General features: G+C 39.3%; 2 protein-coding genes and 1 pseudogene across 2 annotated transcripts; all 3 read right to left on the reverse strand.

The window, feature by feature from the left end:
* Positions 1 to 1,436: 1,436 nt before the first annotated feature.
* On the reverse strand, positions 1,437 to 2,099 carry LOC122277084. Its single transcript, XM_043086967.1, has one exon. It carries the CDS (start codon positions 2,097 to 2,099, stop codon positions 1,437 to 1,439), a length of 663 nt encoding a protein of 220 aa, XP_042942901.1.
* A 3,449-nt stretch (positions 2,100 to 5,548) lies between these two features.
* LOC122277085 lies at positions 5,549 to 6,943 on the reverse strand. The gene has a single exon (XM_043086968.1). It carries the CDS (start codon positions 6,941 to 6,943, stop codon positions 5,549 to 5,551), a length of 1,395 nt encoding a protein of 464 aa, XP_042942902.1.
* Positions 6,944 to 11,516: 4,573 nt separating this feature from the next.
* On the reverse strand, positions 11,517 to 14,157 carry LOC122275048 (annotated as a pseudogene).
* Positions 14,158 to 27,294: the final 13,137 nt, after the last annotated feature.

The following is a 27,294-nucleotide window of genomic DNA, read 5'->3' on the forward strand; positions in this document are numbered from 1 at the left end:
AGATATTCAAGTTTTTAACATTACTAATCCTATTACACATACTGTACATGGTTCTGACCTTTGGAATTATCGCCTTGGTCACTTGTCTTTATCTCGACTACAATTGATCTATGATCCTATTGTGAAGAACCATATTTCAAATATTAATGACAAGCCTTGCACTATTTGTCCTTTGGCTAGATTTCGTCATCTTCCATTCTCAAACAGTTCTCATGCATCCCCTTAGATATTTGAACTAATACATTGTGATCTTTGGGGCCCTAGTTCTACTATTGCTCATGATGGTTCTAAATTTTTCTTAACAATAGTGTATGATTTTTCAAGAACAACTTTGCTATATTTAGTTGGGACTAGAGCTGAAACCAAAAAGTGTATTGAATCTTTCTACAACTTAATTGAATCTTAGTTTAGTGTCAAAATTCAAGTTCTAAGAAGTGATAATGGTGTTGATTTTCAAACGAATGATTTCTTTAATAAAACAAGCATCATTCATCACAAAATTTGTGTTGAAACCCCTCAACAAAATGGCATTGTTGAGAGGAAACACCAACATTTATTAAATGTAACCCGTGCCCTCAGATTTCAGGCTGTTTTACCTTTAGAATTCTAGAATGAATATATTTTAATAGCCACTTACATCATTAACACAATTCCAGCTCCACTTTTGGCGAATAAAACCCCATATGAGCTTCTCTTTGATACCAAACCGACTTATGCTCATATAAGAGTTTTTGGATCATTGTGTTTTGCAGCAACCATTTCCAATGGTAGGAAGAAATTTGACCCTAGAGATCACCAATGTATCTTCCTTGGTTATTCCTTTGGAACCAAGGGATATAAACTTTTAGATCTTCAAGCTCACTCCATTTTCATATCATGGGATATTGTCTTCCATGAGTACATTTTCCCATTCCAAACACCTTCATCCATCTCTTCTCAACATCCTCAATCTACTCCCATTTTCAATTCTCATTTCCCTGCTCCTTGGATTTTTCCCACTAATCTTCCTCCCCCAACCTCTCAATCCACTACTGGTAACTTCTCTTAATGACTTTGCCAGCTCTATTTCCCCACTCAACAACAATTCCTTGTCTCTTTCCCTTGGACTTTCCATTGACACAACTCATGAACAACATTCGCTTACCACCCTTCGAAGGTCCACTAGACTTAGGACAACACCAAAATACTTACAAGATTTTCATTGCCAAAAGGTGTTGCTTAACTCTCCTCACCAATCAAGGTCCCTGGTTCCTGCTGCTTCTCATGGTAAGTCTTTTATTTTATCTAATTGCATCTCCTATCAAAAGTTTACCCCATCTTTTCAAGTTTTCACTTCCTCTGTTTCAATCCACTCTTAACCCACATCTTATAAGCAAGCTTTTTTTTTTTTTTTTTTTGACAAGAACAATTCTCATTTCATTACTTAAGCAAACTGATTACATAGAGTCACTAAGGACAGCACTCTTAATACAATCAGGAATAGACTCAAGATCAAAAATGTCATCTACCACGTTGAGGGCATCCTTGGCTAGCAAATGAGCAGCCATATTAGCATCCCTCTTTGTGTGTTCAATCTTCCAACTTGTAAAAGAATTCAGGATAGATTTAGCCTCTTCGAGAATTAGACTTGCTTGGCTCCAGTCCCTGACTGAGTTTTTCATTTTGAGGACCACCTGCATTGAGTCTCCTTCAAGGACTAGCTCAGATAAGCCACTATCTTTGCAAAACTGACTAGCCACCAGTAAGGCATAGGCCTCAGCATCAAGGGGTGATAATTTTAGCTTTCTGTTTGCCCTTACTGACCCCAAAACTCTGCCTTGACAATCCCTTACTAAGCCTCCCATACCTATCACTCCCACTGAGGCATTAATAGCAGCATCCCAGTTAAGTTTTAGTTTACCTGCTGGGGGTTTTTTCCACTTCTGCACTAGATTGGGACACACAACAGCACCATTGGACCTCTCCTTGGATTGGACTAGATGATATAACCTCAGGTCCTCTTTAGCCTTGACTAGAATAGAGTTAGGGTGTCTCGGGTCTTTTCCATGCACACTCTCATTTCTTCTGTTCCATATTAGTCTTGCAATCATACCAGCCATCTGAAGTTCATCTTTTGGAAGCTTTAGTGTTAATTGCTCCCAAATGTCTCTAAATAGGTCACATTAGATAGACATCTTCATTGTTTTAGTACTGGTTTGCCCCCACACATCCTTAGCTGCAGTGCATCCCCAAAGTGCATGGCTTGATGTCTCTCTTTCAACTCCACAGATTGGGCATAGGCTATGTTCTCTCAGTTTTCTCCTCTGCAGATTGTCAAAAGTGGGGAGAACCTCATTACATGCTCTCCAAAGGAAGCTTCTGACCGTGTGAGGGACCTGTAATTTCCACATAGACTTCCAGAACTCACTCTGATCATGTTCACTAGAAGTCCCTTCTTCCTCGAGGGAGAGAATTTGCCTATGTAAGTGGTATGCACTTTTTACTGAGAAGAGACCATTGTTTGTACCACACCAGATCAGCTTGTCCTCTCTATTTCCCAAACTGATAGGGATGGATTTTATGAGATCCACCTGCTGTGTAGGGAACCATTGGTTGAGTAAGGTCTCATTCCATGTCTTCATCACAGGTTCTATAAGTTCTGATACCCATTCCACTCTGCTATCCCCATTGCTCCTGTTTCCTATAGATAAAGAGATAGACCTGGGTAACCATCTGTCCTCCCAGATCCTAACACTGTGACCATTTCCAATTCTCCATTGTAGGCCCTCTTTTAATAACTTTACTCCTGCCAGCATACTTCTCCAGGCCAAAGATGGTCTATAGCTCAGTTTAGCATGCAGTAGGTTTCCCGAGGGGAAGTACTTCTGCTTAAGCACTTGGGCAGAAAGGGAGCTAGGATTGGTGAGGATGTTCCAACCTTGCTTGGCCAGGAGGGCCAGGTTAAAGCTACTGAAGTTTCGAAATCCCAGCCCACCAAGGTCTTTTCTCTTGTTCAGTTTGTTCCACTTTACCCATTGAATCTTGGCATGATCTTCATTTGAGCCCCACCAGAATTTTCTCAACAATTGGTCCAATCTTCTTGTGATGGATTGAGGAAGTAAGAAGATCCCCATTGTGTAGGTAGGTATGGCCTGCAACACTGATTTAATAAGAACCTCTTTGCCAGCTGTTGAGAGGCATTTTGTCTTCCAGTTTGTTATTTTAGCCCAAGTCCTATCAATAAGGCTATGGAATGCAGCAGTTTTGGATCTTCCCACCATTGCAGGAAGCCCCAAGTACTTGTCAAATGAACCGGTTGACTTGACTCCAGCAATACTCAGTATGATGTGCTGATTGTCTAGAGGAGTGTTGCTGCTGAAGAAAATGGAGGATTTCTCCTTGTTAAGTACCTGACCCGAGGCCCTCTCATAGATACTCAGAATTCTCATCAGCCTACTCCACTCAAGAGAATTTGACTTGCAAAAAATCATGCTGTCATCTGCAAAGAACAGGTGGCTTACTCTTTGGGGACCTTTCCCAATGGGAACACTAGATAGACTTCCCACTGCCTCAGCCCTTTGTAGCATGCAAGATAGAGCCTCAGCACATATGATAAACAGGTAAGGGGACAAGGGATCCCCTTGCCTTAGCCCTCTAGTTGGTTTGAAAGGGGCTTGAGGTTCACCATTCAGGAGAATGGAGTATGAGACAGTGGAAACACGGTTTAGGATGATAGAGATCCAGACTTGATCAAACCCCATATTTTTCATCACTGCAGCCAAGAAATCCCACTCCACACGGTCATAAGCCTTGCTCATGTCTAGCTTTGTAGCCATGAATCCTGTCCTCCCTTTCATTCTAGTTGTCATTGAGTGGAGTGTTTCGTATGCCACCAATATGTTATCAGTGATAGCTCTGCCTGGTACAAAAGCACTTTGGTTTGAAGATATAAGCAGTGGTAGGACAAGCTTTAGTCTGTTAGAGAGCATTTTAGCAACAATTTTATAAATAACATTGCATAAACTGATTGGTCTAAAGTCTTGGACTCTAGAGGGCTCTTTGATCTTAGGGATGAGAGTAATGTAGGTCTCATTAACTCCCTCCAAAGATTTTCCACAGTTTAGTATGTTAAGTGCAAACCTGCTCACTTCCTTGCCAAGAATATCCCAATGGGATTGATAAAACAATGCTGGGAATCCATCAGGGCCTGGGGACCCCATTCCTTTCATCTGAAACACAGCAGCCCTTACCTCATCTTCAGAGAATTTTTCTAGCAGCTTTTCATTCATAGATGGGGTAAGTTTGTGGGGAAAATCTTCAAGACACAAATCAATATCAGATGGGATTGATGTGGTGAACAAATCAGAGAAGAAAGTTGTAAAAATATCACCAATTTGCTGCTGCTGAGTGATTAGTGAGTTGTTGTGGTCCAGCACCTGAGAAATTTTATTAATCTTTCTTCTTTGAGTGGCATGTAGGTGGTAGAATTTTGTATTTCTGTCCCCATTTTGTAGCCAGTGTTGTTTTGCTCTTTGTTTCCATTTTAATTCCTCTTCACCTAGAGCTTGTTCAATTTCTTTCTGAATTTGGAACACTGCATCTGTGTTGTCCCCTTGATTTGAGTCTTGCAACTCCCCCAGCAGTTTCATCTTCTGTTTTAGATTAATGGGAGCCTGTTTATTGGTTGACAGATTCCACTTCTTTAGAGCTAGGCCACAGTTATGTAGCCTCTTGCTCATAGTAGAGGCAACATCACCCCTCATTGTTACTTTACCACATCCTTCTCTAATGGGATTCAGAACACTCTCTTTCAGGTTCCAAGCAGCTTCAAATCTGAATATAAAAGGTTTGCTGGGTGGTGTACCATCTTTGCCATTCACTTGGACCAGAAGGGGGGAATGGTCAGACCTCATGGCAGGGAGCACATGACAGCAAGACTCACTGAAGGTTTGTAACCAATTAAGGTTTGCCACGGCTCTATCAAGTTTCTCTTTAGTGAAATTCCCATCCCTTCTGTTGTTGGCCCAAGTAAACTTAGGGCCTTGAGTCTTGATAGGATTCAAAGAGCAATCCATGATTGCCTCTCGAAAACTTTCCAGTTGTCTATAAGGTCTGAGACAACCCCCTGCCTTTTCACTTTGATCAAGAATTTCATTAAAATCTCCACAACACAGCCAGGCCATTGAGGACCCGGGGTTGAGAGTCTTTAACAAATCCCAGCTCCTATTTCTTTTGGCTGTCTCAGGGTGTCCATAGAACCCTGTGAAGAGCCATCTGGGTTTATCTGGACCAGGTTTGACATGAGCACTTATATGCCATCTAGAGTAATTAAAAATGTCCACATCAACTTTGTTGTTCCACATCAAGGCTAGTCCTCCACTGCTTCCTATACTGTCAATTACTAAGCAGGATTCAAACTTCAGTATCTTACTAACTTCTTCAATTCTGTTTTTTGAACATTTTGTTTCCATCAGAAACACCATGTTGGGGGACTTGTCCTTAATCAAAAGATTAAGAATGTTAACTGTCCGAGGGTTCCCAAGCCCTCGGCAGTTCCAGCTTAGGCACCTCATTGGTGTTGATGGTGCTGCCTAGCAGCCACCACCAACTCTTCAGTTTTCAGTTCCCCACATGGTCCACTAATTCTAAGTTGTTTACTAGCATTTCCCTTAGAGACAGGCAGGAAACCAGGTTCTACTTTCCTCTTATTTCCCCCATTTTTAGAATTTTCTATAAAGAGATGAGAGTCAAGGGGAACAGACCTATCTCGAGCTCGCCTCTTCCACCTTTTGTTTTGTCTGTTCTCAGCCAGTGCCTTTATCTGCTGGTCCATGAAGTTGTCGAGAGATCTGATTTGGCTAGCTAGGGAGCAGTCTGCTTGCTTGGGACCACCTTCCTTTTTTGTGTTAAACAGGATTTCCTGTTTCATTCTTGTATCAAGCAGAACTTCCTTTTTTAGCTTTCCCCCCACCTGCTTTTCCACAGGTTCCTTGCAGTTCTCTTGTCCCCTATCATCAACCTGTGCTGAGAAGGTCTCCTCCTGCACCACTGTCCCTCGTTGGTTTTTCACATCACGTGATAGGTTTATTTCCTTACTCAGCTCGACCACCTTTTCTATGCCTGGTTTCTGAGTTTCCTCATTTGTCTTTGTCCCTGAGCTGCCTTCCTGGTGGTTGTGGTGAGCTTTCTGGGTCGTCTCTCCGCCGTAACGTTTAGCAACAAAGACATTTGGCTTTACAGGGATAGCCCTGAGCCAAGGGCCATACTGGCTACTTTCATCCTGTTTGTTGTATCTACTTGTACCAGAGCAAAGGTTGACATGTTTGATTGAGCCGCAGGCGAAGCAGAAAGCAGGGAGGCGTTCGTATTTGAAAGGAATCCATCGCTTAACATTGTCAACGGTTAAGAAACGACCTCGGATCAGTGGTTTGGTAATGTCAACTTCGACTTTTGCTCTCAGGGAACAGCCCCAGCCACAGCCCCCTTCATCTGTTTCCACTTCAAGTATCGCTTCCATACCTGAAAACAGCTCCATTCCCACTTCCTTTGTCATGCATGCCATTGGCATATCATGAGCTTGAACCCAGAAGGGTTCCTTGGTGAAGACTACTTCATTTAGTGGGACCTGCCCATCAATCTCCTGAAGGCACACTAAGCTTCTATCGAAAGACCATGGCCTCCCTTGCAGGACCTTTGTTTTATCACTTTCATGTTGGAATTCCACCAGCATCCCATTATTTCCTACTTCTTTGAACTGGATCCATCCTTCAGGTCTCCATACCTTTGACATAGTGGTTCTGAGGGCCTCTTTGTTTACCACTCTATCCGCATTGATCATCATAAGGAGGCATCGCTTACCTTTAGCTACAAGGACCTTTGTCACGTCCTTTTCCACCCTCACTAAGCCCGACTCCTGCTCTGTTAACGTGAATCCCTTCCATAGCTTGTGCAGCTCTTCCTCCATAGTTATTGCTCTCTTCGGACCTAGTCCAAGAGACGTCTCTTTGCAGTGCAAAGACTTCACCTCACCTCAGCGGAGAGAGGACCAGTTTTCTTTCCTTATAAGCAAGCTTTAAAAGACCTTAGTTGGTGCCAAGGTATGAAAGCTGAAATTGAAGCTTTGGAACAAAACCATACCTAAACAGTCACTGATCCACCTGTAGGAAAAGAAGCAGTAGATTGTAAGTATGTTTACAAAGTCAAATTTAAATTTGATGGTATTATGGAGAGATTAAAAGCTCGTTTAGTAGCTAAGGGTTATACCCAACTTGAAGGTATTGACTATACAGAAACATCGTCACTAGTTGCAAAACTCGTCACTGTGAGGTGCTTGCTTATTGTTTCAATAGTTAAAGGATGGTTTTCACATCAATTTGATGTAAACAATGCTTTCCTCGATGATGACTTAACTGAGAAAATTTATATAAAAAAAAAAAACCACCTAGGTATGACAAAGGAAAACCCAACCAAGTTTGTAAGTTGAACAAATGTCTTTATGGGCTTAAACAAGCCTCTACGCAATGGTACTCCAAATTCTCTTCCTCCCTCAATGAATTTGGTTTCATTCAATCCAAAGTTGACTATAGTTTGTTCACTAAACATGATGAGACCTCTTACACTGCTTTATTGGTTTATGATGACATTGTAGTTGCTAGTACTTGTCAAAAATCCATTGATTCACTCATATTTGTTTTTGAATCGCAAGTTCAAAATTAAACACCTTGGCTATTTAAGGTATTTTTTTAGGCTTGGAAATTGCTCGATCCTCTCAAGGCATACGAATATGTCAAAGGAAGTATGCTTTGGATATCTTGGCTAATTCAGGCATGCTTGGTTGCAAGCCTCTCAAGCTTCCCCTGGATCAGAATTTTAAACTAAGTAAAGATGAAGGCATTTTTCTAACTAATCCAAGCTTGTTTCAAAGGTTAATTGGGAGATTGCTGTATTTGACAATTACAAGACCAAATCTTTGTTTTGTTGTCCAACTCTTAAGTAAATTCATGGATAGGCCAACATCATCTCATTTGGCAATAGCTGACAAAGTCCTCATGCAGAGACATCAAAACATCCCCTGGTCAAGGCATTCTACTCTTCTCTTCTTCTCAATTACAGCTTAAGGCATATTGTGATTTAGATTGGACATCTTTTCCCAACACTCGTCGCTCCATAATGGGTAATTGAATCCTTTTAGAAGATTCTCTAGTTTCTTGGAACTCCAAGAAATGGTCATCTCTCGATCTTCAGCTGAATCTAAATACAGGTATATGGTAGCCATATGTTCCGAATTAACCTGGCTTCGTTACCTCCTCACTGATCTTGGTATCCATCATCCTCAAGCTGCCCTTCTTTTTTGTGACAACCAAGCAACCCTCCACATTGCTGCCAACCCAGTGTTTCCTGAGAGAATGAAACACACGAACTTGGTATTTACCAAACCTGTTTGGAATTTTAGTGATTTAAGAGTTAGGTGTTTAGATGTTAGACTCAATTTGAAATTAGATTGAACCAAATTAATCTTGGTTCAGTCCAAATTCCAAACAGGCCTAACACTAATTAACAAAGAAATGACGATAAAAGCACAGATAAACTAGAAGAATTTTGCACATCACAATGTTATATCATCACTGTTATGGACATGTTTCACCACTACCAACTCACAATCACCTGCAACCAAAGTGTGAAATGACTTAGGGGGTTCGAGACAACGCCTTCGATACTTAAGTCAATGATCAAGTAATCTCTTGAGTTTTTCATATTTATAGGGGTTGTGGTTAGTTCGTTGCTTAGCAAATAATGGACTTATCAGCTATTTGAATTTTAAGTTCCCAGATAAGGGATATATTTAAGGTTTGAGTCAAATAGTAACCACCCTTATCCAATACATCTTTCAAATGGTTACTTGTCGGCGTGGCAAACGGATTGGATCCACAAGTTGGGCCACCGAAATTGGTCCCAATTCTTACTAACGTTGTGGGCCGAATGCTTAACCGACAGCCCAAATTGACTCAGGCCCTTATGGATATTTTGTACCCTCTAGTTACCCCGCGAAGTCTCATCGAATGTGATTTGATGGGACTTAAACCCATGCCCCCTTTTCGTGAGTCAAGATCAACTTTCATGATGTCGATACTTGAATCAGATCTGAGTGTCAGGGTGGCGTCTAGTGAATTGAGGGATATTGCCAAGGGTTTCAAATTCATGACCTTTCATGTCTCAACCTTTGCTTCTATTTAATGCTCATGAACGTGAATATTCACTCCTTTTCCTGAGTCTTTTTTTCTCTTCCTTCCAAAATTCTTGCCATTCTTGGTCTTGGGTTCTTGCTCTGTTGGCATTACTCTCTTTCTACAAGCTCTTAAACTCCTCTGATGGCTTCTTCTTCTTCTTCTAAGGGCAAGGCTCCAACTTCCACTCGGGGTACTGGTTCCTCACCATCCCGCGATTCCTCCACTCACATCACTAATGCTCCTGCAAACCCTAGCGAAGAAGGGAGAAATGTTCCAGAATCTATATTTGCAGGCCATCAATGGTCCTCGATTATTTCTTCTCGAGAGCTTGAGAATGCTTGAAACAACTTCAACATTCTCGATTCCATTGTCTTGAGGGCCCCTACTCCAAACCAGAGGGCCGTTAATGCAAGAGGTATGGCGGTTTCCATTGCCCTTTATTTGTCAATGTTCACTATAGGGCTTCGATTGCCTTTTGTACAACCAGTCTGCGATGTATTGGATGTTCTAGGGCTTGCTCCAACCCAACAAGTGCTCCATGCCTAGAGAATCTTGGTGGCATGCTACATTTTGTGGCGAAGCATATTGGAACCCACGGGTGATGAATACCCTAACTTAACAGCCCGTGAATTCTTGTCGCTTCACAAGTTCAAGCGTTTGGATGAGTATCTTTGTAGTTTTAGGTCCTATAGTGAATCAGTGCAACTAGAAGGCAAATATTCTCATGCTAAAGACTGGGGAAATAAGTTCTTTTTTTTTTTTTTTAATTTCTGGTTTGAGTTGGGAATTCCTGCAAATGGACCCCCAATCAGGGCTTGTTGGTCCCTTGTTCCCAATGAGGATGATTTTGAGGTGCTTCTTTCCCCACGTAAAGAGGCTCATGTGCAGTTGGTAAGGAATTGGGTTCAAGATAATCCCAAGTTGTGTTTTCCAGACATCATTTTAACTCCCAGTAACATTGAGAGGCTCCTGATGGGGGCTTAGTCGAGCCCACATATTGGCTCTTGAATTTTTGGGTGCCCCGTCGTCTGCTGGCGATTTGAAGAGAAAGTCCTGACGTGACACTAGTGGAAAGAAGAAAAAGAAGAGTAAGAGGGCTCATATTTCCTCCCGTTCGGATGATCCCGTCTCGATGAAGCGTAGCTCCTCGCCTCCTTCTTAGGCGAGCAGTGGTGTCAAGTCAATTCCTTCTCAAGTGCAGTCGACTACCCGTTAGGAGCCTAAACTTGATTCGGCAAGAGTTGGCTCCTCGTCTTCCCTTTAGGCAAGCGGTGGTGCTGACTGCCTTTGTGCGACCTTTGGTTCTTTCCCTTGTTGTTATGGCCATAGCCATGGTGCTCCCTGCCTCCTTCTCAGGTGTAACGGGAGATCTCTCGACCGTTTTTCCCTTCAAAATTTTAGGTTAGTGGGAGAGTTACTCGACCACGTCACCTTGGCGAGAAGAGTTTGGCAGGAGAGTCCCTCGACCGCTCTACTCTTTGGTGAGAAGGTATAATGGGAGATCACTGACGTAGGCATCGGAGGTGTTCCCTTGAACCTCCAAAGCATTTTACTCTTTGGTTGCAGGTAATCGTGAGTCGGTGACAATGAAACACGTCTATAACAATCACATATCGTAATTTTTGGTTTCTTTCTATTTACAACGTTAATAATATCTACAACCTAATTTCTATTGTTTAAAAACTTATATGTGGTTTTTCATAGCGTAAAATAAAAAAATAAAAAGCTATTTTCATGCTGATGTGGGACTGCCATGTGATTGCCGCATGAGAGTGTCATGTATTGAGAAGTCCCACAAGGCTTAGGAAAAAACTCATCCTAAACTTTATAAAGAGTTACTATGCTCATCTTATTAGGCTTTTTAAGGGAAGAAATAGATATTTCTATATGGTATCACAGCATGCTAACCTATAACCAATGATGGGCTCTTGCGACCTATCCACGATGATGGTACCAGAAATACCAGCCCACACGTGAAGGAGCATATTGAGAAGTCCCACACAACTTAGGAAAAAACTCATCCTAGACTTTATAAGGAGTTACCATACTCCTCTTATTAGGTATTTTAAAGGAAGAAATTGGTATTTCTATATCATGTACATGACAGCAAAACTCTTTTGTCATTGTCCGAATCCACTAACATTTATACCTTGTTTAGATTGAGACATTCTCAATTCATCTATTCTCATCTCATCTCATCTCATCTTATTTTATTTTATTATTATATATTTTTTAAATTTTTACAAAATATAATAAATAATTCAACTTTTTCAAGTATCAAAATTATAATAACAATATTTTATTCAACTCATCTAAAACCATATCATCTCATCTTATTTCACTCCTAAAATATTGATCTCTTCAAATATTGATCTCTGTAAAACTCCAGGTGAGGCTAAAATCATGAAAACAAACATCGTCGACAACTAAAGATCATGATCTAATTCACCCTCCTCCTAAAGAATTAGGGTTTTGAGAGAAATCAGAGTGCAATAAGGAAGGAAATTACGAAAAACTATAATGAACATCAATTATGAACTTATTTCCTGATCAAAATTAAGCTAGCCAGTTTCTCCTCTGCCGCTGAGAAGGGAGAGGAGAAGTACAGAAAGAAGCAAAACTAGCATCCATCTCTCTGTTCCTCGACAATGTGTACGACCTCGATCGATCAACGGACGTAGACGGAAACGAGTGCACAAAATCATCGAAACCCTCTACAAGATTACCCTTGCCTCCATTAACGTACTCACCTGGCGCCTTCAAGTTGTCCGAGATCTCAACCTCTCCTTCCAAATACCTCACCACTTGCCGCATGCTTGGCCGTGACAGTGGCGTGTTGCTTGAACACATGAGCCCCAACTTCAGCACCATCACCACCTCAGCCTCCTCGTACTTTCCATTCAGCTTAGGGTCTATAACATCAAGGACCTTCCCTTCTATGAATCTGTCCCAGACCCAATCCACCAGAACTAACTCCTCAGGCGTTGCGTTCTGCTCAGTGGGCCTCCGACCACAGGTAACTTCAAGTAACAGTGCACCGAATGCGAACACATCCGAGCTTGTCGTGGCCTTGCCTGTTCTAGGCAGCTCTGGTGCAAGATACCCTAAAGTTCCCACCACCCGGGTCGTGCTGGGGTTCGAGCCGTGCTCGTACAGTCTTGCAAGTCCAAAATCGCCTAGTCTCCCGTTGAGTTCACTGTCTAGCAACACATTGCTAGCCTTTATATCTCTGTGAATCACGACCTGTTCGTAGCCCTCGTGTAAGTACAGAAGCCCAGAAGCGACATCCTTTATGATCTTGAACCTTTGCTCCCAATTGAGAACTGTTATTGGCTCATCGAACAAGAACTTCTCTAAGCTCCCATTGACCATGAAATCATACACAAGAAGAAGATCGCCTCCTCTGCGACACCAGCCCAATAACTGAACCAAATTCCGGTGGCGAAGCCGACCGATGCTGGCTATTTCCGCCACGAATTCCCGCAGACCCTGTTTGGAATCGTGAGAGACCCTCTTCACCGCAACTTGGATCGTCGAATTTGGAAGCGTCCCTTTGTAAACTCGACCGAACCCACCTCGACCAAGTAGCTCTCTGTCTCGGAAACGTTTGGTTGCTTTCTTCAGTTCTTGGTAAGAGTAACGATGAGGCCCAAGTTCAAGTTCCCAATCCTCGATTACATCGGCGTGCTTTATCTTCCAGAAGAGGTAAAAGGCAACGGAGATGGCGGATAGTAAAAGAACGACAGCTGAAACACAAACCCCTACTAAAAAAGCTGTGCGCTTCTTCTTGGGTCCTGGTAGGGACGGTAGAGAAGAGAGATCAAGGGCTGCTGCTTGCCCGTTGATCTTGAAGCTCCAGCCCAAGATGCTGTGTGAGCTAGCGAGCTGCAAACCCGTCGAAGCAGAGAACCCAACGAACATAAATTCTTGAAGGATCTGAGAGAGGTCTACTTTAAGTGACAAGAGTGGCTTACTGGGTTTTGAAGAGAATGGCGAAACCGAAACGTTGAGGACATTTTCAGCTGAATTGTAGTCGATCCAAGCTAGAATAGCACTCCCGCTCTTGAGGTTAAGATCTTGTTTGGTTGAATCACTAGTGAAATATGCTGCGGCGGCGGAAGCGTTGGATTCTAAGCTATTGATGTCGACGCCAACATGGTTGTCATTTATGTCTCTGAAGAACTCGGCGTCTTGGACAGTGTCGAATTCAACAGCGAAGAGATGATTAGAGAAATTCCCGATGTTGCTGGCATTGAGGAGACCGAGGTACTGCCGACCCACAGCATTTAGATTCTTGGAGGTGGCAATTGTGAAAGCGAGACCATGGCCTCCGAGCTTAGCATACTCAGGGACAATAGCAAAAGCAAACGAGGTAGAGAAAGATAGAACTTTACCACTGCTAGAGTTCTTGAACCGAAACGGCGAGTTATAGAAGGCGTGGCCCATCACCTGAGCGGTGTGGTTGGTTAACTGAAGAATACCGGATTTCAGGATCTCAGCGTTGCCGTCTAAGGTCAAGTTGTCGGTGCCCACATCTTTGAATCCCCGAAAGAAGAGCTCGGTAGGCTGGGATGAAACTGGGATTGAAAGGAAGATAAATACAGAGAAAAATCTAAGCTTCTTGGCCACTGTTTGGTACGAGATTGGTAGAGGCATTCGGAAATAGCATTCAAAAGCGTTGGGTTAGAGGAAGAAAGTGTAAGCACGGCTGGGAAATCAAATCGGAGTAAATTCCAGGAATGAAATCTAGATTCAGAAGAAGTATGCAAATAATTCAACCATCCTTAATATTGAATGTGCTTACTAATGCAAATGCGCGCTCCAGCTAGTGAATTATTGGATGAGCTTATGAATGCAACACCATTGGAAGATTTTGGCTGGTTAGTTAATTGGTCTACCAGTGGCTAAGCTTTGCACAGCAAGATGTTGACCACAAAAATCTGTAAGGGACTGGATACGACTTTTGGGTTAATATTTCTTTTAAGTGCATATCACAACTTAAATACTTTTTCTTTTCATACAAAGCAATTTTTTACATTTCTTTTAATACGAGGTCTTACAAAATAACACATTAATTATATTTTATGGCACATAATTAGTTTTTTTTTTTTTTTTAGTGACAAGTCTTCACGTTATTTGTTTTTTTTTTTCTAAATTTTTGTAAATTCAAGCATGTTATGAAGGACCGAATTACTATGGCGTCCAGCAATTATTGATTGGTGTGCTGTCCAGTTATAAATTTTTTTCTTTTTTTTTTTATATTTTTTAATATATTTAAATATTTTCAAAAAATAAAAAAATTTACCAATACATTTAAAATTATTTTCTTAATCATTAAATAAATAAAAAATTTCTCAAACGGCACATCAGTACCTTTGAACAATACCACCAAGGCGGCTTTTTCCTGCTATGATAAGGGTGAAGCCCAGTTAGACTAATGTGACGTCACCGAAAGTCAAAGGGTCAAAACAGGTGGACCCCTCCCTACAGTGATAAGCCGTGGAAAAATAAGCACAGCATTAATTGAAGAGGCGCGCGAAGTCAATTGATTAGAACATGTTTGGTTACTGAGATTATATTAAATTATTTATAAATTATTAAGTTTGATTTTCTCTTTCCTTTTCTATCTTTTCCATTGTAAAATTTGTTTTGTAGTGTAGGTTCTCTCAACCCCTCCTTTTGTTTTTTGTTTTTATCAAACTTACATTGAATTCAAAAAGAGAACACAAGAGGAGAGGGCGGACCCTGACAAAAACCCATTCAAAAAAATTGCAACGCATAAAATAGGAAATAAAATAAAAAAGGACAATGTGACCAATAAAGTGGTCCCAAATTCAGAGGACTTGTAATAGTGGTTTTAAAATTCAACTGGTAGATTTGTAGAGGCAATTGTGATCCGCATTTGTGAAAGCATCACTGCAACCATCTTATCTGGAGTTGTTGACAAATGTGTTCACATAATGTTTCCTTAGATTTTCGGTTAGGAAAAGCAATTACATAATCTAATAGTTAGAATCAGACCCTCCAAATCGCCCGCGGCCTTTTGAAGGTACACGGCAGAGCCAACGTCTGTACTATACATGTTGGTGTGAACAGAGAACTTGGGGACTCGTGTTCAAATGATCTAGAGGCGGGGGCAGTTGAGTTGTGTTGCGCGTGTGGTGATAGGAAGTCAAAAAATGGGATGGCACATTGGAAAGCCGCACAACTTTGGGGTGCATGCGAATCACACAACAGTCGTTTAGTGGCTCCTCCACAGGGGTTTGAAAATTGGCAAATGGCAAACACAATTGTGGGGTGTTTGTGGCATTCTGTTGGTCTGAACTCGACAAATTGGACATGTCTAATCTAGTGGAAAAAGAAGAGGAAAAAAAAAAAAGGGAAAACCAGCAACCGGTCAGAGAAGCAAACTGGAAAACAAACTAATTTACGGTTGAGGAGGAGGAAAGGGAGGAGTGACTCCCCTTCGGCAAGGTTTACGGTGTGGGGTCAAGATTTTGGAGGGTCTTGGATTGACCCCTCCTTTTGTTATTAAATAATATATATATATATATATATATATAAAACAAAGAATCCTCTTGGTTTTGTTTTAAATGTACCAATCCCTTGTTTTACTTATTTTTTAAAATGATAACAATTTGCAAGCTCCACTTTTCTTCTCTTCAAAATTGTAAACTGGCAATGGAGAATCTCAATAAATTCATTTACAGGTACAACAACAACATATTACAAGGAGAAAAAAACATTTCTTGACAAACTGAGTCAAATAAATGATTTGATGCTGTAAATTCATTTCACCGATAACATATCTTTCTTTATCACAAGTATGTAAGCCTTAGTTGTTAGGAAAATGAGGAAGATAAATATATAATGAAAATTGAGTTGATGTGCTATTGTACCGTTATGCAAGCATGAGCTTTAGTTGTGGCAATTTATATTTTTGAGTCGTGTTCGTGTGAAATTATGAATATTTAACTCTATAGATTAATTAGAACATGATCTGTTAAGCTAACTGAGTTAGGCCTTCAAATCTTAACACGACTCATTTAAATAACGCGGGACACAACACATCATATTTAATAATAAATTAGAAATGAATCAAAATGATATGATCTATTTCAACCTGTGAAACTATAATACGACACGTATGAAAGTTAGATGTGTGGAGCTAGGGCATTATAGGAGACATATGCATTGGTCGAAATGGGGCATTACTAGTTGAATTAGAGGAATGGCAACTTTGGAATGTGGGCACAAGTGAGTTTTTGGTAGCCAAAAAGTAATAGCTATGGAAGGCATTATAATGTATTGTGGGCTACTAGATAAACAAAAAGATCTCACAATCTGACATGACATGACGCATTGGTCAAGTGCCACGTTAGTTTTTTTCTTCATTTTCCCACCTCCTCTGTGCCCCTCTCCTCCTCCCTCGTGGCAAGTAGGGATACGGACTAGGGAAGTGAAGGAATGGAAAAAAAAAAAAAAAAAAAAACAAACAAACAAACTAGGGACAAGTGGCTAGGGGTGCTAACCCATGGTGTGGGCCTCCTTCCTGCACCCCGCCCAACAATGGCGAAATAGTCCATAGATCCAAAACTATAACTACAAAAAAAAATTAAAACCAACTGAAAACAACAATAAATCAACAAATTTGTCCGTGAAATCTACATATCCATCATACGTCAATTACAAACAGAAATAAAAAAAAAATAAACTTAAAAAAATCTTAACTGCTCCAGCAGGACTACAACGTGGTTGTGGGCATGAGCAAAGAACAACAACCAAGAATGGTTGTGGGTCTTTTCACAAAACCCATGACCAGATCGTGGTGTGTTGGATCGCGCCTGGGTCAGACCTACCGCCACTCTCCCGCTATGGTAGGGCATGTAAAACTGCATAAAATTGAACCTTGAATATAGAGGATTGAAGAAATGAAATCTTGAATACTTCTCATTACTTTCGTGTGTTTTAAAGTCTGTACAAAGGGTCGATTTATACACTTCATACCATAGAATATTTATGTAACTAACTTTAACTAACTTAACTGTCATTTTTATTTTGAGATGAAGTCTTTGTTTGGCTTCTACAAATTTCAATTCTAATTTCTCTACATGATTTTCTATATTCCAACACCCCCCACCCCCCCTCAAGATGAGAATGGATATTAATCATTCTCATCTTGCGAATAAGGTGATGAAAGTTGAGAGAGCCAAGAGGTTAGGTTAAGATATCTGCTATTTGAAATTTGGAAGGAATGTAGATGATCTTTATGAGGCCCTCCTGTAGCTTTTTTCAAACTAAATGACAATTCAATTGGATGTGCTTTGTCCTCTCGTGATGTACGGGATTTGATGCAATCTTAGAAGCAAGTTAACTATCTGTGTATAACAATGCTGCTTGAGTATGTTCATTGCTTAAGTCAGACATAAGTAGATTAACCATTGAAGTTCACATGTAGTTGAAGCCAATGCTCGATATTCTGATTCTACAGAAGACCTACTGGTTGTGGGCTATTTCTTTGACTTCCAGGAGATGACAGAATCTCCCAAAAACACTGTAAAGCCAGTGACACTTTTTCTGGTATTAATACTGTGACGCCCCCAAATTCTGTTTGGGTTCGAACGGACATTTGAAGTGTCGAGACATGCAACACAAGGTTACCTGCCCCCGTTCATGACATATAAGATGCAATATTCCTAACATGCATCTAAAATTATGCAATATTCACAGCGGATAATTTTTTTTTTTTAGCAATATTATGCACCAAACTGAAAATATCACAAATACTTAAAACATACTTCATATATAAAGATCCATAGAATAATTAAGATCACAGCACTAGTTCAAAATAGTTATGATCCAAAAGTACTGGAGATGCAACTCTATCATACAAGTAGTAATTTAACTGCTATATTAACATTAACGACGCACCGTCGTTCAGTCGACTGTGTCTAGTTGGTCAGCTCCTGATCCTCCTTCAGGTCCTGTAACAGATCTACCATTCGGGGGGAATGGTAGTTGGGACTACCACAGTGATATTTGATTACAAATCTCAGTAAGTTAACAAAAAAAACTTTCACACAGGTTAATGATGCATGGATGACAGTAAAAGCATAAATGCATAATCAAATTCATAAGTAATTAAAGCATAACTTAGCGTACAACATAGCATATTTGACATAACTTAAATTGAAACATGAACTGAACTTGACTTGACATGAACTTGATCTGCACTTGACTTATCATGAACTTGCTCTGAAACTTGAATTAACATGAAAAATACATACTCCACAGTTGTTGTGGCCCCCTGTATTCTACGTGTAAATACATACTCCACAGTTGTTGTGGCTCCATGTATTCTACACATCACAATGCAGTTAAATACATACTCCACAGTTGTTGTGGCCCCATGTATTTTACATAAACTGAATGTACTCAAGATGAAACGTGACTGGAATACGAAAGGACTAGAACCCTTACGTAACATAACGTGATTTGAACATAACTTGAAATACATGAACAATTTGAGATAGAAACATTTCGTAACATGGCATAACATATAATAAACATATTTAACATGACATACTTGTAATGTACAGTAATACATGACAGAATATATTATGTAACAGATAAAAATTGATGACAGAATAAATTATGTATAATAACCAATTACGTGATAACTTGGCATGGCATGACATATATGATAACATACATACATACACTGTAGTTCCTTTACTTAGCACACATACACAGTAGACTGCTAGTAAGTTAAAAGCTAACTAACCTCGATCTCCGTGTTTCTTATAAAACTTCAAGTGCGATCACGAGGAACTGTAATTAGTGATTCTAAAAGTTAGAACTAAATTACTAATAATTTGAAATATGAAAAATACTAACTTAAAGAGTAAAATTTTCATTTTACTCTCTACATGTGGGAAAATGACCGTTTTATCCATAACTTAAGGATTTTGCATACTAACTTCAAAAGTTTCCAAAATTTACATTCCTCATGTAAATTTTGTCCTAAACTTAAATATCAACTCAGAAAAATTTAAAACAAAACACAACTATGAAAAACACACTATGGCCGAAACATCCATATGCCATTTCCTTTGATTTTTGTTGCAATTCCTTCCAATTTCAAAACTCACGCTTAAACCAAAATTTTGAAACAAACATCTTCCAATCCTAAGTTCAAAACCATACTTAAAACATCCATTTAGAAAAAGCTAATAATTAACACCAAACTTTTTTGTAAAAAGATCCAAGCACTTGAATCACAAGTTTTGACCTTAAATCAAAACATCTCCAAGAATTTCAAAAATCAAATCTTACTTCTAACATAATATAATCCTAACATCAACCATGCTTTAAATCATCAAACTAAAGTCACCAAAATCACAAAATAACATTTGGAGTTTTTGGTTTTACACTTAGTCCAAAAACAGAAACTTTTTCCTCAACTAGTTTTGATAAATCTCTTGATCTATGACTTATAAATATATGATCTTCAAACCAAACCATCACATAGTTTAAAAAGATGTCCTAAAACATATATAAGCTTCTAATTCAAGATCACATGGTTAGAAATTAACCAAAACATAAATTTAGCCAAGAATATCCACACTTTGGCTTATCTGCATATCTCTTTGCATAAAATTTCATATCTTTGAAACTAGCATCAAATATCTTCCAAATAATAATATAACATGTATATAAGATGCTTAGAATCCTCCAATAAAATTATTAAAGTCATTAGAATAGGTTTAGACCACCAAAGAGTTAAACTTTATTAAAACAGAAACTGTTTTTCTTCTTCCAGTTTCTAAGTTTCTAAATCTAAGAAAATTTTTCATCAAAACCTTGAATCATGCAAAAATCCTCAACCAATAGTCACATATACATGTTAAAAATACTCCATAAAAATTTCGGACCATTATCTATCCATTAGCTTGGTCAAAAATTCCAAACTATAACATATTCTCCAGTTTATCTCCCAGAATGACCTTTCTATAGTTTATATAATATTTGACTGACCAAATGATTTTCAAATGGGAAAAATAAGATATCCATGTAAACTAGACTAAAAAAGGAACAACTTATATGAAGGAGACTTTATGATAAAACACTTACAAAAACTTCGAAATGGGCGTGCAAAAGAACTCATAAAAGCTGTCTAAGAGAAAGTATTTGATATTCTTTTAAAGGAACGTGTAAATGAAGATAAGTTTGTAGGTGATGGCTGGAGCTACTTATGGATGAGATAAGGAAGATGATAAGGCTGGAGTTGAGAGTTGAGTATGGTTTTCTCCTACCCAAAATATCTATAAAAGATTATCTCATAATATTCTATCCAATAATATCTACAAAAAATCAATTTAAGATATTTTTATCTAATAATATCTATAAAAATCAACTCAAAATATTTTTACCCAATAATATTCACGAAAATTACCTCAAGATATTTCTTTTTATTTTTACTTTTATCCAATAATATCCACAAAATCAGCTTAGGCTATTTTCCAAAAGTGAAGAGTATACTTGGAAGAGTAAGGTGGCTAAAATCTTTCCATGTGTCCTATTAAAACTTTCTAACTATCTCCAATAATCAAAAACATACTTCTGATACCATAGTGAGTAATGACATCAACTATACGATTAAGAGATTAGTGAAAACTTATCGGATCTTCACGAGATTCCTAAAACCAATAGAAATTTCACCGTTAAATTTCTAGCAGGCTGTTACAACCTTCTCCAAAAAAAAAAAATTTCATCCTCGAAATCGACATAAGTAACAATTCAAGAGTTAAGGAAATACATATATTTTATTGATATCCGAACAAAGAAGTACAACATCTGATATTGTCAGTCTCGTACAAGTGAACCACAAAGTATCAATTAAGCAAAAGCCCAACATAACTCTAGAAGATTGAATTTAGATATCAAATAATTGGGGGTACTTGGCTCGCATATCAACTTCCTTCTTCCAAGTCGCCTCTTGAATATTATGATTTTGCCAAACTACTTTGACCAATGGGATCTTACGGTTCCGCAGCTCTTTATCTTTTCAGTCAAGAATTTGCATTGGCTTCTCTTCATAGGTCAAGTTGGATTGTAAAGGTATGCTATCGGGATCCACTATCATTTGTGTCTGATTCCCAAAACTCTTCTTCAACGAAGACACGTGGAAAATATTATGAATTCCATGGAACTCAGTTGGCAATTCCAAACGATATGCAACTACTCCCACTTTCTCCACTATCTCATAGGGTCCCACATATCTCGGACTTAACTTGTTTTTCACTCCGAAACGACTTACTCCTCTCATAGGAGATACCTTCACATAGACCCAATCTCCAACTTTAAAATCTATGCTCCTCCTTCGATTATCAGCGTAACTCTTCTGTTGACTCTGTGTTGTTTTCATCATTTCTTTAATCAAATGTACTTGGTCCTTTATCTCTTGTAAGACTTTTGGTCCAACTACTTTGCTTTCCCCTACTTCATTCCAATACAGAGGTGATCTACACTTTCTACCATACAAGACTTCATATGGTGCCATTTGAATAGTGGCCTGAAAACTATTGTTATAAGCAAATTCTACCAAAGGTAATTGTTTCTCCCAACTCCCTTCGTAATCCAAAACACAGGCCCTTAGCATATCTTCCAAAGTTTGAATCGTCCTTTCTGTCTGTCCATCTGTTTGTGGGTGGTATGCACTACTAAACCTCAGACTAGAGCCCATTGATTCTTGTAAACTTTTCCAGAAGCGTGATGTAAAACGAGGGTTTCTATCTGATACGATCGTCTTAGGCACTCCATGCAATCTGACAATCTCTGCTATATAAATTCTCGTCAATCTTTCTAGAAAATCTGTATTCTTGATGGGTATGAAATGAGCACTTTTTGTCAGACGATCAACTATTACCTAGATAGTATTATTTCCGGCTGAGGTCCTTGGAAAGTCTACTATAAAATCCATGGAAATATCCTCTCATTTCCATTCTGGGATTGGCAATGACTGCAATTTACCAGCTGGCTTTTGGTGTTCTGCTTTTACTAATCTACAGACAGAACACTTGTTCACAAACTCTGCTACGTCCTTCTTCATTCCTTCCCACCAAAAAGACTATTTCAAATCCTGATACATTTTTGTACTACCAGGATGAGCAGTGTAAGGTGTGTTATGAGCTTCCTTTAGTACTTTTTCCTTTAATTCTTCGTCTGCTGGAATGACTCTTCGGTCCTTGTAATATAGAGTCCATCCTCTCTGAGGCTAAAGTCCACTGGTCCTTTTAACTTTTCGATCTTTTTTACAACTTCCGCAAGTTTACTGTCGTTCTTTTGACGGTCTTTCAGTTCTTCCCAGTCCAATGGAATGAATTCTTGGATTGTAGTCAACATGGTTTCCTGACTACGGTTTCTAATCAACAGTTTTCTCATACTACATAAGAGGGAATTTACTTCTGATGAAGGAACTGATGAAGCTTCTTGTCTGCTCTTGCGGCTTAAAGCATCAGCTACCATATTGGCCTTTCCAGGATGATACTTGATGTCGCACTGATAGTTGCTGATTAATTCCAGCCATCTTCTTTGCCTCATATTAAGATTCTTCTGCTCAAACAGGTACTTTAGGCTTTTGTGATCCGTGAAGACTTCACACTTCTCGCCATACAAATAATGTCTCCAAATCTTAAGAGCAAAAACTACTGCAGCTAATTCCAAATCATGAGTAGGATAATTCTGCTCGTGATTCTTCAGTTGTCGTGAAGCATAAGCAACCACTTTCCCTTCTTGCATTAGCACACATCCGAGTCTTGCCTTAGATGCATCGCTATATACCACAAAAGATTTAAGAGGTTCCGGCAGTGTAAGTATCGGTGCGGTGGTAAGTCTTTTCTTCAACTCAAGAAAACTTGTTTCGCACTTATCATTCCAAGTAAATTTCACATTTTTCTTAATCAGGGTAGTGAGTGGTCCAGACAAACGGGAGAATCCTTCCACAAATCTCCTATAGTAACCAGCCAGTCCTAAGAAATTTCGGATCTCATGCACACTGGTCGGTCTCTGCCAATTCATTACGGCTTCAATCTTGCTCGGGTCTACTGCTACTCCTCTACTAGAGATCACATGACCTAGAAATTTTACTTCTTCCAGCCAGAACTCACACTTACTAAGTTTGGCATAAAGTTTCTGATCCTTAAGTATAGTTAAAGCCATGCTTAGATGATGTCTGTGCTCCTCCTTGTTCTTAGAGTAGATTAAGATGTCATCAATAAATATGACAACAAAATTATCCAAATAAGGTCTGAATATTTTGTTCATCATGTCCATGAATGCGACTGGAGCATTGGTTAACCCAAAAGGCATCACCAAAAACTCGAAGTGGCCATACCTTGTCCTAAAGGCAGTTTTCAGCACATCTTGATCCTTGACTTTTAGCTGATGATATCCGGATCTCAGGTCAATCTTTGAAAACACTGCTGCTCCTTGCAATTGATCCAACAAATCATCGATTCTGGGTAATGGGTATCTATTCTTAATCGTCACCTTATTCAACTCTCTATAATCTATACACATCCTCATAGATCCATCTTTTTTCTTCACGAATAACACAGGTGCTCCCCATGGCGAAGAACTGGGGCGGATAAAACCCTTCTTCAAAAGTTCCTCCAATTGTAGCTTGAGCTCCTTCAATTCGGTAGGGGCCATACGATATGGCGCCTTGTGAGTCGGAGTTGTTGCCGACTCCAACTCTATTTGGAATTCTACTTCTCTATCCGGTGGTAAACCAGGTAACTCATCAATGAAAACTTCAGGAAAGTCTTCAACCACAGGTATCCCTTGGATTCCTATAGTTTTGGTTGTCTCCTCTACAGTTATCAATAGAAACGCTGAGGCTCCATCATCGATACACTTCCTAGCTTTCAACGCATCAAAGGTGGGGTGGCCTTAACTGATATTCCTGCGTAACTCATCCTGTCTTCAGTTGGAGGTTCAAACACAACCTCTCGTTTCCGACAGTCTATCTTAGCGTAGTGCTTGAAAAGCCAGTCCATCCCCAAAATCAGGTCGAATTCCATCTGACCGAATACTAACAAGTTAGCCTTCAGTGTCCTTCCTTCTAGCTCTAACGGACACTCCTTAACTAAACGGGTACAAGATACTGTATTCCCATCGGGAATTAATACTACAACCCGTCGTGGTAAGAGTTCAATCTGCAAACTACAAATTCATGCAAACGCTGCAGACACAAAGGACTACGACGCACCTGAATCGAATAGTGCACAAGCCGAGAACCTAAACAAATTAACCCTTCCTAAAAAAAAATATATACACCAATATTAATATTAATTATAACACGTTCATAATACCTGCAACATCATAAACACTAAAAGGAAAGAAAAAAAATATAAAATAAAAAATACCAGTCATGACGCCAGCTTCATCAGTTTCAGGTGCGTCAACATCAAAATCACCTGGTGTTACTGCATACACGTGTGCCGGGATGTGGGGCCTTGGCTTGCGATCACCAGCTCCACTACCTTGCTTGGCGTTAGGACAATCTCTAATCATATGTCCTGGTTTTTTGCATCGATAACAGACTCCATATCCCCTGTAACATTCTCCAGGATGAAGCTTACCACACTTAGGACATGGTGAATAAAAGGGCGGCTTCTGTCCTCCTATCATTATTCCCTTGCCTTTCTCCGGACTAGAAAAAGGCCTATTTTTCTCAGCACTACTGCTTGTAGTAAATGGATGGCCCTCTTTCGATCGGTCATGTTCTGGATCGCCAATTCCTTCTGCTCAGCCTCTGCTATCGCCCTACATTTACCAACTCTTGGTAACTCTCTATTCTAAGGCAAGCTACTTGACTTCGGATTCTAGGCAGAAGTCCTGCTTGAAACTTTTGTGCCTGCATCTTTTGAGTTGAAATCAAGTGTGGTGCAAACCTTCCCAATGCCATGAATTTAGCGGCATACTGCTCTACAGTCAAACTACCTTGTGTTAAGGACGCAAACTCCAGGGCTTTCAATTGTTTGACAGAGTCTGGGAAGAATCTGTTGTCAAACTCTTCCTTGAACCTCTCCCAAGACAATGCAGCCATACTACCTAGTTCCCTAACCAGAAGTTGCCTACGTGTATCCCACCATATTCCAACTTCTCCTTGGAATAGGTATCCAGCATATAGAACCTTTTAGTCCTTAAGACATCCACAAATCTCGTACGTTCTCTCGAGATCTATAATCTATTTCTCGGCTCTCAGTGGCCCTTCATTACCAAAAAAATTTGGGTAAAGGTAAATCATAAACTTCTCATATGGACAACCCCTAACTTCAGGTCTAGGTACGTTCACTTGTTGCTGTTGCTGATGTCTAAGCACATCAGTCAGCATACGCACAGCTTCAGCTAATCCTCCATCCATCGGGGAATTATGATTCTCCTGATTGATACCATCTTCAGGGTTTTGAGGTATTCTACCACGAGTCATTTGTCCCTTCCTGTAACACACGAATATACGTATTACAACCACATAATACCTCTCATACCTTTAAGAAATTCAAGCCTAATGACGACTAAGTTTCAAACCTAATATTTGGTGCATTTCCTAAGGACATGTGGATTTACTGCCCAGAGACGTATTGCTCTGATACCACCCAGTGACGCCCCCAAATTCTGTTTGGGATTGAACAGACATTTGAAGTGTCGAGACATGCAACACAAGGTTACCTGCTCCCGTAAATGACATATAAGATGCAATATTCCTAACATGCATCTAACATTATGCAATATTCGCAACGGATAATTTTTTCTTTTTTAGCAATACTATGCATCAAACTGAAAATATCCCAAATACTTAAAACATACTTCATATATAAAGATCCATTGAATAACTAAGATCACAGCACTAGTTCAAAATAGTTATGATCCAAAAGTACTAGAGATGCAACTCCATCGTACAAGTAGTAATTTAACTACTATATTAACATTAACGACGCACCGTCGTTCAGTCGACTGTGTCTAGTTGGTTAGCTCCTGATCCTCCTTCAGGTCCTGTAACAAGATCTACCATTCGGGGGGAATAGTAGTTGGGACTACCACAGTGAGATTTGATTACAAATCTCAGTAAGTTAACAAAAAAAACTTCCACACAGGCTAATGATGCATGGATGACAGTAAAAGCATAAGTGCATAATCAAATTCATAAGTAATTAAAGCATAACTTAGCGTACAACATAGCATAATTGACATAACTTAAATTGAAACATGAACTGAACTTGACTTGATCTGAACTTGATCTAAAACTTGACTTAGCATGAACTTGCTCTGAAATTTGAATTAACATGAAAAATACATACTCCACAGTTGTTGTGGCCCCATGTATTCTACACAAACTTGACTTAACATGAAAAATATATACTCTACAGTTGTTGTGGCCCCATGTATTCTACGTGTAAATACATACTCCACAGTTGTTGTAGCCCCATGTATTCTACACATCACAATGTAGTTAAATACATACTCCACAGTTGTTGTGGCCCCATGTATTTTACATAAACTGAATGTACTCAAGATGAAACGTGACTGGAATACGAAAGGACTGGAGCCCTGACGTAACATAACGTAATTTGAACATAACTTGAAATACATGACCAACTTGAGATAGAAACATTTCGTAACATGGCATAACATATAATAGACAACATATTTAACATGACATACTTATAATGTACAGTAATACATGACAGAATATATTATATAACAGATAAAAATTGATGACAGAATAAATTATGTATAATAGCCAATTACGTGATAACTTGGCATGGCATGACATATATGATAACATACATACATACACTGTAGTTCCTTTACTTAGCACACATACACAATAGGCTGCTAGTAAGTTAAAAGCTAACTTACCTCGATCTCCGCATTTCTTATAAAACTTCAAGTGCGATCACGAGGAACTGTAATTAGTGATTCTAAAAGTTAGAACTAAATTACTAATAATTTAAAATATGGAAAATACTAACTTAAAGAGTAAAATTTTCATTTTACTCTCTACATGTGGGAAAATGACCGT

This window comes from Carya illinoinensis, chromosome 9 (assembly GCF_018687715.1).
Source record: "Carya illinoinensis cultivar Pawnee chromosome 9, C.illinoinensisPawnee_v1, whole genome shotgun sequence".
NCBI classification, from domain to species: Eukaryota; Viridiplantae; Streptophyta; class Magnoliopsida; order Fagales; family Juglandaceae; genus Carya; species Carya illinoinensis.

Excerpts from the sequence above, each read along its gene's own strand:
- LOC122277084 (XM_043086967.1), bottom strand. The coding sequence starts at position 2,099 with ATGGCTGGTATGATTGCAAGACTAATATGGAACAGAAGAAATGAGAGT.
- LOC122277085 (XM_043086968.1), bottom strand. The coding sequence starts at position 6,943 with ATGGAGGAAGAGCTGCACAAGCTATGGAAGGGATTCACGTTAACAGAG.